This window comes from Salvelinus fontinalis, chromosome 5 (genome assembly GCF_029448725.1).
Source record: "Salvelinus fontinalis isolate EN_2023a chromosome 5, ASM2944872v1, whole genome shotgun sequence".
NCBI lineage: Eukaryota > Metazoa > Chordata > Actinopteri > Salmoniformes > Salmonidae > Salvelinus > Salvelinus fontinalis.
Window position 1 is genome coordinate 62977106 of NC_074669.1, and position 12500 is coordinate 62989605.

The window sequence follows — 12500 nt, forward strand, 5'->3', positions numbered from 1 at the left end:
CAATAAACATTTAGTCATCCTCCCAATCAGCAGTATATCAGAGAGGACTGTTCTCCAATCCTACCAATCAGCAGTATATCAGAGAGGACTGTTCTCCAATCCTAGAAGGTATCCTCCCAATCAGCAGTATATCAGAGAGGACGGCTCTCCAATCCTAGAAGGTATACTACCAATCAGCAGTATATCAGAGAGGACTGTTATCCAATCCTAGAAGGTATCCTACCAATCAGCAGTATATCAGAGAGGACTGTTCTCCAATCCTAGAAGGTATCCTACCAATCAGCAGTATATCAGAGAGGACTGTTCTCCAATCCTAGAAGGTATCCTACCAATCAGCAGTATATCAGAGAGGACTGTTCTCCAATCCTAGAAGGTATCCTACCAATCAGCAGTATATCAGAGAGGACTGTTCTCCAATCCTAGAAGGTATCCTACCAATCAGCAGTATATCAGAGAGGACTGTTCTCCAATCCTAGAAGGTATCCTACCAATCAGCAGTATATCAGAGAGGACTGTTCTCCAATCCTAGAAGGTATCCTACCAATCAGCAGTATATCAGAGAGGACTGTTCTCCAATCCTAGAAGGTATCCTACCAATCAGCAGTATATCAGAGAGGACTGTTCTCCAATCCTAGAAGGTATCCTACCAATCAGCAGTATATCAGAGAGGACTGTTCTCCAATCCTACCAATCAGCAGTATATCAGAGAGGACTGTTCTCCAATCCTAGAAGTTAAACATGACCATGATAAAGACGACCTGTATAGAATGAATACATTACCTAAGCACAGAGGTACGGGGTAATTCCATCGTCTGACGGGCCCTGGCATACATGTTATGTATTCATTACCCTGCAAGAGAAAATATAAATTAATGCATTATCCTGCAAACGAACACATCTATTCAGCACTGTAGGATGTAGCTATATCACAATAACTGCATCTCAAATGGCACCCTATTCCCTATATAGTGCACTACTTTAGACCAGGCCCTATGGCACCCTATTCCCTATATAGTGCACTACTTTAGACCAGGCCCTATGGCACCCTATTCCCTATATAGTGCACTACTTTAGACCAGAACCCTATGGCACCCTATTCCCTATATAGTGCACTACTTTAGACCAGGCCCTATGGCACCCTATTCCCTATATAGTGCACTACTTTAGACCAGGCCCTATGGCACCCTATTCCCTATTATAGTGCACTACTTTAGACCAGGCCCTATGGCTCTATATAGGGAATAGTGTGCCATTTGGAATGTCCAGGGAAGGAAACAAACAAATATAACAGGATACAACAGAAACCTTTGAAAATGTTGATTCATATTAAACAAAGGCCATGAAAATAACAGGGAGAGAAACATGTCAAAAAGTGTATCTTCACAATATTTTGACACGTGTTTTTTTAGGGGAATAGCCTTCCTCATCTTTATCCTCAAGGTCTCTACTGTAGAATAAAGGGTCATTGTCTCTGAAGGGAATAGGGTGCCATGTTGGACACAACCAGTATGTAGATGATGGACACAACCAGTATGTAGATGTTGGACACAACCAGTATGTAGATGATGGACACAACCAGTATGTAGATGATGGACACCACCAGTATGTAGATGTTGGACACCACCAGTATGTAGATGATGGACACCACCAGTATGTTGGACACAACCAGTATGTAGATGATGGACACCACCAGTATGTTGGACACCACCAGTATGTAGATGATGGACACCACCAGTATGTAGATGATGGACACAACCAGTATGTTGGACACAACCAGTATGTAGATGTTATTCACCACCAGTATGTAGATGTTGGACACCACCAGTATGTAGATGTTGGACACCACCAGTATGTAGATGTTGGACACCACCAGTATGTAGATGATGGACACAACCAGTATGATGGACACCACCAGTATGTTGGACACCACCAGTATGTTGGACACAACCAGTATGTAGATGTTGGACACCACCAGTATGTTAGACACCACCAGTATGTAGATGTTGGACACCACCAGTATGTAGATGTTGGACACCACCAGTATGTAGATGATGGACACCACCAGTATGTAGATGATGGACACAACCAGTATGTAGATGATGGACACCACCAGTATGTTGGACACCACCAGTATGTAGATGATGGACACCACCAGTATGTTGGACACCACCAGTATGTAGATGATGGACACAACCAGTATGTAGATGATGGACACCACCAGTATGTAGATGATGGATACCACCAGTATGTAGATGATGGACACAACCAGTATGTAGATGTTAGACACCACCAGTATGTAGATGTTAGACACCACCAGTATGTAGATGTTGGACACCACCAGTATGTAGATGATGGACACCACCAGTATGTAGATGATGGATACCACCAGTATGTAGATGATGGATACCACCAGTATGTAGATGATGGACACAACCAGTATGTAGATGATGGACACCACCAGTATGTAGATGATGGATACCACCAGTATGTAGATGATGGATACCACCAGTATGTAGATGATGGACACCACCAGTATGTAGATGATGGACACAACCAGTATGTAGATGTTAGACACCACCAGTATGTAGATGATGGACACCACCAGTATGTAGATGATGGACACCACCAGTATGTAGATGATGGACACCACCAGTATGTAGATGATGGACACAACCAGTATGTAGATGTTAGACACCACCAGTATGTAGATGATGGACACCACCAGTATGTAGATGTTAGACACCACCAGTATGTAGATGATGGACACCACCAGTATGTAGATGATGGACACCACCAGTATGTAGATGATGGACACCACCAGTATGTAGATGATGGACACAACATGTATGTAGATGATGGACACCACCAGTATGTAGATGTTAGACACCACCAGTATGTAGATGATGGACACCACCAGTATGTAGATGATGGACACCACCAGTATGTTGGACACAACCAGTATGTAGATGTTAGACACCACCAGTATGTAGATGATGGACACCACCAGTATGTAGATGTTGGACACCACCAGTATGTAGATGATAGACACCACCAGTATGTAGATGTTGGACACCACCAGTATGTAGATGTTAGACACCACCAGTATGTAGATGATGGACACCACCAGTATGTAGATGTTGGACACCACCAGTATGTAGATGATAGACACCACCAGTATGTAGATGTTGGACACAACCAGTATGTAGATGATGGACACCACCAGTATGTAGATGTTGGACACCACCAGTATGTAGATGATAGACACCACCAGTATGTAGATGTTGGACACCACCAGTATGTAGATGATGGACACAACCAGTATGTAGATGATGGACACCACCAGTATGTTGGACACCACCAGTATGTAGATGATGGACACCACCAGTATGTTGGACACCACCAGTATGTAGATGATGGACACCACCAGTATGTTGGACACCACCAGTATGTAGATGTTGGACACCACCAGTATGTTGGACACCACCAGTATGTAGATGATGGACACCACCAGTATGATAGACACCACCAGTATGTAGATGTTAGACACAACCAGTATGTAGATGTTAGACACAACCAGTATGTAGATGATGGACACCACCAGTATGTAGATGTTAGACACCACCAGTATGTAGATGATGGACACCACCAGTATGTAGATGTTGGACACCACCAGTATGTAGATGATAGACACCACCAGTATGTAGATGTTAGACACCACCAGTATGTAGATGTTAGACACCACCAGTATGTAGATGTTAGACACCACCAGTATGTAGATGATGGACACCACCAGTATATAGATGATGGACACCACCAGTATGTAGATGTTAGACACAACCAGTATGTAGATGATAGACACCACCAGTATGTAGATGATGGACACCACCAGTATGTAGATGTTAGACACCACCAGTATGTTAGACACCACCAGTATGTAGATGTTGGACACCACCAGTATGTAGATGTTGGACACCACCAGTATGTAGATGTTGGACACCACCAGTATGTAGATGATGGACACCACCAGTATGTAGATGATGGACACCACCAGTATGTAGATGTTAGACACCACCAGTATGTAGATGTTAGACACCACCAGTATGTAGATGTTAGACACCACCAGTATGTAGATGATGGACACCACCAGTATGTAGATGATGGACACCACCAGTATGTAGATGATGGACACCACCAGTATGTAGATGATGGACACAACCAGTATGTAGTTGTTGGACTCAACCAGTATGTAGATGTTAGACACCACCAGTATGTAGATGATGGATACCACCAGTATGTAGATGATGGACACCACCAGTATGTAGATGTTGGACACCACCAGTATGTAGATGTTAGACACCACCAGTATGTAGATGATGGACACCACCAGTATGTAGATGTTAGACACCACCAGTATGTAGATGATGGACACCACCAGTATGTTAGACACAACCAGTATGTAGATGTTAGACACCACCAGTATGTAGATGTTAGACACCACCAGTATGTAGATGTTGGACACAACCAGTATGTAGATGATGGACACCACCAGTATGTAGATGTTGGACACCACCAGTATGTAGATGATGGACACCACCAGTATGTAGATGATAGACACCACCAGTATGTAGATGATGGACACAGCCAGTATGTAGATTTTAGACACCACCAGTATGTAGATGATGGACACCACCAGTATGTAGATGTTAGACACCACCAGTATGTAGATGATGGACACCACCAGTATGTAGATGATGGACACCACCAGTATGTAGATTTTAGACACCACCAGTATGTAGATGATGGACACCACCAGTATGTAGATGTTAGACACCACCAGTATGTAGATGATGGACACCACCAGTATGTAGATGATGGACACCACCAGTATGTAGATGATGGACACCACCAGTATGTAGATTTTAGACACCACCAGTATGTAGATGATGGACACCACCAGTATGTAGATGTTAGACACCACCAGTATGTAGATGATGGACACCACCAGTATGTAGATGATGGACACCACCAGTATGTAGATTTTAGACACAACCAGTATGTAGATGATGGACACCACCAGTATGTAGATGATGGACACCACCAGTATGTAGATGTTAGACACCACCAGTATGTAGATGTTAGACAGCACCAGTATGTAGATGATGGACACCACCAGTATGTAGATGATGGACACCACCAGTATGTAGATGTTAGACACCACCAGTATGTAGATGATGGACACCACCAGTATGTTGGACACCACCAGTATGTAGATGATGGACACCACCAGTATGTAGATGATGGACACCACCAGTATGTTGGACACCACCAGTATGTAGATGATGGACACAACCAGTATGTAGATGATGGACACCACCAGTATGTTGGACACCACCAGTATGTAGATGATGGACACCACCAGTATGTAGATGATGGACACCACCAGTATGTAGATGATGGACACCACCAGTATGTAGATGTTAGACACCACCAGTATGTAGATGATGGACACCACCAGTATGTAGATGATGGACACCACCAGTATGTAGATGTTAGACACCACCAGTATGTAGATGTTGGACACCACCAGTATGTTGGACACCACCAGTATGTAGATGTTGGACACCACCAGTATGTAGATGTTAGACACCACCAGTATGTAGATGATGGACACCACCAGTATGTAGATGATGGACACCACCAGTATGTAGATGATGGACACCACCAGTATGTTGGACACCACCAGTATGTAGATGTTGGACACAACCAGTATGTAGATGTTAGACACCACCAGTATGTAGATGTTAGACACCACCAGTATGTAGATGATGGATACCACCAGTATGTAGATGTTAGACACCACCAGTATGTAGATGATGGACACCACCAGTATGTAGATGTTGGACACCACCAGTATGTAGATGATGGACACCACCAGTATGTAGATGTTAGACACCACCAGTATGTAGATGATGGACACCACCAGTATGTAGATGTTGGACACCACCAGTATGTAGATGATGGACACCACCAGTATGTAGATGTTAGACACCACCAGTATGTTGGACACCACCAGTATGTAGATGTTAGACACCACCAGTATGTAGATGATGGACACCACCAGTATGTTAGACACCACCAGTATGTAGATGATAGACACCACCAGTATGTAGATGATGGACACCACCAGTATGTAGATGTTAGACACCACCAGTATGTTAGACACCACCAGTATGTAGATGATGGACACCACCAGTATGTAGATGTTAGACACCACCAGTATGTAGATGATGGACACCACCAGTATGTTGGACACCACCAGTATGTAGATGATGGACACCACCAGTATGTAGATGTTAGACACCACCAGTATGTAGATGATGGACACCACCAGTATGTAGATGTTAGACACCACCAGTATGTAGATGATGGACACAACCAGTATGTAGATGATGGACACCACCAGTATGTAGATGATGGACACCACCAGTATGTAGATGATGAACACCACCAGTATGTAGATGTTGGACACCACCAGTATGTAGATGATGGACACCACCAGTATGTTAGACACAACCAGTATGTAGATGATGGACACATCCAGTATGTAGATGTTAATTATGTTAAATACAGTAACACTTCATAATATTAATAATGTTATCTACTCTGAGTGAGTTTCATTAGTTAGAACCTGAGGATCTGAACAACCTAGGTCAAGTGTGTGTGTTTTTGTCTGTTGGTGTGTGTGTGTGTGTGTGTGTGTGTGTGTGTGTGTGTGTGTGTGTGTGTGTGTGTGTGTGTGTGTGTGTGTGTGTGTGTGTGTGTGTGTGTGTGTGTGTGTGTGTGTGTGTTTCACTTCAACCTTCAGGGTATTCCCTGGGTCTGCATATCTAAACTGGCAGCTCTACATCAGACATTGGCCATGTTCCAAATGGAACCCTATTCCCTCTATAGTGAACTAGAGCCATGTGGGCCCTGCTCAAAATAGTGCACTGCGTAGGGAATAGGGTCCCAACGAGCTCTCACGTCAGAATTAGACTTTCATCTATGTTTTTCAAAAATGTCAAATTTCAAAGTTGTTCGCAAAGTTGAATTTCAAAGTGTTTAAAGCTAAGTTAAGTTAAGTTAGGAAAGTTAAGTTAAGATAAGTTAGGCAAGATAAGTTAAGTTAAGTTAGGCAAGTTAAGTTAAGATAAGTTAGGCAAGTTTCTATCGCTGGATTCAAACCGGCAACCTTCGGCACCAAAGGGCAGATGCTTACGTCCATCCACCACTGGCCGACCCTACACCACCCGAGCAAAACCAAAACCTACCTGAAGTTAACAGAGCAGTGTTTGTCTGTCTGTCTGTCTGTCTGTCTGTCTGTCTGTCTGTCTGTCTGTGTGTCTGTGTGTCTGTGTGTCTGTGTGTCTGTGTGTGTGTGTGTGTGTGTGTGTGTGTGTGTGTGTGTGTGTGTGTGTGTGTGTGTGTGTGTGTGTCGGTGTGTCTGTCTGTCTGTCTGTCTGTGTCTGTGTCTGTGTGTGTGTGTGTGCTCACCTTCAGAGAGTAGCCTTGGTCACACTGAAAGGAAACCATGTCCCCCACAGTGAAGCGCTGGCCCACATTGACACCGTTCAGGGGGGGCTGAGGTTCTGGACATGAATCCAAACCTATTGCTTAGGACAGAGTCAAAACACAACAGGAAATAGCAATCACTTGTCTGCACATCAAGATCACTACAGGAACATAGAAACAAACACAAACTATTTGAAACAGTAGAATACAGTATGGAACCGGTTGTTAACACCTTATAGGAATACTGAGAGGTGATAGGTAGTTATAATACTCCTTATATGAATACTGAGAGGTGATAGGTAGTTATAACACTCCTTATTGGAATACTGAGAGTGGTCAGAGAGTGATGAGCAGAGGGGTGAGTGGAGTGGAGATGGAGTCTGTGAGTGGTAAACATAGTGGTGGGAGACTATGAGTGGTTAACAGAGTGGTGAGAGACTATGAGTGGTAAACAGAGTGGTGAACAGAGTGGTGAGAGACTTTGAGTGGTTAACAGAGTGGTGAACAGAGTGGAGAGAGACTATGAGGGGTAAACAGAGTGGTGAGAGACTATGAGTGGTGAACAGAGTGGTGAGAGACTATGAGTGGTAAACAGAGTGGTGAGGGACTATGAGTGGTGAGAGACTATGAGTGGTTAACAGAGTGGTGAGAGACTATGAGGGGTAAACAGAGTGGTGAGAGACTATGAGGGGTAAACAGAGTGGTAAACAGAGTGGTGAGAGACTATGAGGGGTAAACAGAGTGGTAAACAGAGTGGTGAGAGACTATGAGGGGTAAACAGAGTGGTGAGGGACTATGAGGGGTAAACAGAGTGGTGAGAGACTATGAGGGGTAAACAGAGTGGTGAGAGACTATGAGGGGTAAACAGAGTGGTGAGGGACTATGAGTGGTAAACAGAGTGGTAAACAGAGTGGTGAGAGACTATGAGGGGTAAACAGAGTGGTAAACAGAGTGGTGAGAGACTATGAGTGGTAACAGAGTGGTGAGAGACTATGAGGGGTAAACAGAGTGGTGAGAGACTATGAGGGGTAAACAGAGTGGTGAGAGACTATGAGTGGTAAACAGAGTGGTGAGAGACTATGAGGGGTAAACAGAGTGGTAAACAGAGTGGTGAGAGACTATGAGTGGTAAACAGAGTGGTAAACAGAGTGGTGAGAGACTATGAGTGGTAACAGAGAGGTGAGAGACTATGAGTGGTAAACAGAGTGGTGAGAGACTATGAGGGGTAAACAGAGTGGTAAACAGAGTGGTGAGAGACTATGAGGGGTAACAGAGAGGTGAGAGACTATGAGTGGTAACAGAGAGGTGAGAGACTATGAGTGGTGAACAGAGTGGTGAGAGACTATGAGTGGTGAGAGACTATGAGTGGTAAACAGAGTGGTGAGAGACTATGAGGGGTAACAGAGTGGCGAGAGACTATGAGTGGTAACAGAGAGGTGAGAGACTATGAGTGGTAACAGAGAGGTGAGAGACTATGAGTGGTAAACAGAGTGGTGAGAGACTATGAGGGGTAAACAGAGTGGTAAACAGAGTGGTGAGAGACTATGAGTGGTAAACAGAGTGGTGAGAGACTATGAGGGGTAAACAGAGTGGTGAGGGACTATGAGTGGTAACAGAGTGGTGAGAGACTATGAGTGGTAACAGAGAGGTGAGAGACTATGAGTGGTAACAGAGAGGTGAGAGACTATGAGTGGTAACAGAGAGGTGAGAGACTATGAGTGGTAACAGAGTGGTGAGAGACTATGAGGGGTAAACAGAGTAGTGAGAGACTATGAGTGGTAAACAGAGTGGTGAGAGACTATGAGTGGTAACAGAGAGGTGAGAGACTATGAGTTGTAACAGAGAGGTGAGAGACTATGAGTGGTAAACAGAGTGGTAAACAGAGTAGTGAGAGACTATGAGTGGTTAACAGAGTGGTGAGAGACTATGAGTGGTAAACAGAGTGGTGAGAGACTATGAGTGGTAAACAGAGTGGTGAGAGACTATGAGTGGTAACAGAGTGGTGAGAGACTATGAGTGGTAAACAGAGTGGTAAACATAGTGGTGAGAGACTATGAGTGGTAAACAGAGTGGTAAACAGAGTAGTGAGAGACTATGAGTGGTTAACAGAGTGGTGAGAGACTATGAGTGGTTAACAGAGTGGTGAGAGACTATGAGTGGTAACAGAGTGGTGAGAGACTATGAGTGGTAAACAGAGTGGTGAGAGACTATGAGTGGTGAACAGAGTGGTGAGAGACTATGAGTGGTAACAGAGTGGTGAGAGACTATGAGTGGTAAACAGAGTGGTGAGAGACTATGAGTGGTAAACAGAGTGGTAAACAGAGTAGTGAGAGACTATGAGTGGTTAACAGAGTGGTGAGAGACTATGAGTGGTTAACAGAGTGGTGAGAGACTATGAGTGGTAACAGAGTGGTGAGAGACTATGAGTGGTAACAGAGTGGTGAGAGACTATGAGTTGTAACAGAGAGGTGAGAGACTATGAGTGGTAAACAGAGTGGTGAGAGACTATGAGTGGTAAACAGAGTGGTGAGAGACTATGAGTGGTAAACAGAGTGGTAAACATAGTGGTGAGAGACTATGAGTGGTAAACAGAGTGGTAAACAGAGTAGTGAGAGACTATGAGTGGTTAACAGAGTGGTGAGAGACTATGAGTGGTTAACAGAGTGGTGAGAGACTATGAGTGGTAACAGAGTGGTGAGAGACTATGAGTGGTAAACAGAGTGGTGAGAGACTATGAGTGGTGAACAGAGTGGTGAGAGACTATGAGTGGTAACAGAGTGGTGAGAGACTATGAGTGGTAAACAGAGTGGTGAGAGACTATGAGTGGTAAACAGAGTGGTAAACAGAGTAGTGAGAGACTATGAGTGGTTAACAGAGTGGGGAGAGACAATGAGTGGTTAACAGAGTGGTGAGAGACTATGAGTGGTAACAGAGTGGTGAGAGACTATGAGTGGTAACAGAGTGGTGAGAGACTATGAGTTGTAACAGAGAGGTGAGAGACTATGAGTGGTAAACAGAGTGGTGAGAGACTATGAGTGGTAAACAGAGTGGTGAGAGACGATGAGTGGTAAACAGAGTGGTGAGAGACTATGAGTTGTAACAGAGAGGTGAGAGACTATGAGTGGTAAACAGAGTGGTGAGAGACTATGAGTGGTGAACAGAGTGGTGAGAGACTATGAGGGGTAAACAGAGTGGTGAGAGACGATGAGTGGTAAACAGAGAGGTGAGAGACTATGAGGGGTAAACAGAGTGGTGAGAGACGATGAGTGGTAAACAGAGAGGTGAGAGACTATGAGTGGTAAACAGAGTGGTGAGAGACTATGAGGGGTAAACAGAGTGGTGAGAGACTATGAGGGGTAAACAGAGTGGTAAACAGAGTGGTGAGAGACTATGAGGGGTGAACAGAGTGGTGAGAGACTATGAGGGGTAAACAGAGTGGTAAACAGAGTGGTGAGAGACTATGAGGGGTGAACAGAGTGGTAAACAGAGAGGTGAGAGACTATGAGGGGTAAACAGAGTGGTAAACAGAGTGGTGAGAGACTATGAGGGGTAAACAGAGTGGTAAACAGAGTGGTGAGAGACTATGAGGGGTAAACAGAGTGGTGAGAGACTATGAGTGGTAAACAGAGTGGTAAACAGAGTGGTGAGAGACTATGAGGGGTAAACAGAGTGGTGAGAGACTATGAGTGGTAAACAGAGTGGTGAGAGACTATGAGTGGTAAACAGAGTGGTGAGAGACTATGAGTGGTAAACAGAGTGGTGAGAGACTATGAGGGGTAAACAGAGTGGTAAACAGAGTGGTGAGAGACTATGAGGGGTAAACAGAGTGGTGAGAGACTATGAGTGGTAAACAGAGTGGTGAGAGACTATGAGTTGTAACAGAGAGGTGAGAGACTATGAGTTGTAACAGAGAGGTGAGAGACTATGAGTGGTGAACAGAGTGGTGAGAGACTATGAGTGGTAAACAGAGTGGTGAGAGACTATGAGTGGTAAACAGAGTGGTGAGAGACTATGAGTTGTAACAGAGAGGTGAGAGACTATGAGGGGTAAACAGAGTGGTGAGAGACTATGAGTGGTAAACAGAGTGGTGAGAGACTATGAGTGGTAAACAGAGTGGTGAGAGACTATGAGTGGTAAACAGAGTGGTGAGAGACTATGAGTTGTAACAGAGAGGTGAGAGACTATGAGGGGTAAACAGAGTGGTAAACAGAGTGGTGAGAGACTATGAGGGGTAAACAGAGTGGTGAGAGACTATGAGTTGTAACAGAGTGGTAAACAGAGTGGTGAGAGACTATGAGGGGTAAACAGAGTGGTAAACAGAGTGGTGAGAGACTATGAGTGGTAAACAGAGTGGTAAACAGAGTGGTGAGGGACTATGAGGGGTGAACAGAGTGGTAAACAGAGTGGTGAAAGACTATGAGTGGTTAACAGAGTGGTAAACAGAGTGGTGAGAGACTATCAGGGTGGTCTGCTGCTGGCCTTATTCTTAGAAAACGTAATATGACTCAACAATGGAACACGTGATGATGACATGGGAATGTTCCCTGAATAGAAATGACTCAACAATGGAACATGTGATGATGTCATGGGAATGTTCCCTGAATAGAAATGACTCAACAATGGAACATGTGATGATGTCATGGGAATGTTCCCTGAATAGAAATGACTCAACAATGGAACACGTGATGATGTCATGGGAATGTTCCCTGAATAGAAATGACTCAACAATGGAACACGTGATGATGTCATGGGAATGTTTCCTGGATAGATATGACTCAACAATGGAACACGTGATGATGTCATGGGAATGTTCCCTGAATAGAAATGACTCAACAATGGAACATGTAATGATGTCATGGGAATGTTTCCTGAATAGAAATGACTCAACAATGGAACACGTGATGATGTCATGGGAATGTTTCCTGGATAGATATGACTCAACAATGGAA

General features: G+C 44.2%; 1 protein-coding gene across 1 annotated transcript in view; it reads right to left on the reverse strand.

Moving 5' to 3' along the window:
- LOC129856170 (CUB and sushi domain-containing protein 3-like) overlaps positions 1–12500 on the reverse strand; it is a 94654-nt gene that overhangs the window by 46477 nt on the left and 35677 nt on the right. Inside the window, exons 7-8 of the mRNA XM_055924271.1 lie at positions 7534–7652; positions 781–850 (exon numbers count right to left, since the gene is read on the reverse strand). Coding sequence (XP_055780246.1) covers positions 781–850; positions 7534–7652 — 189 coding nt within the window. The remainder of the gene's footprint in view (positions 1–780; positions 851–7533; positions 7653–12500) is intronic.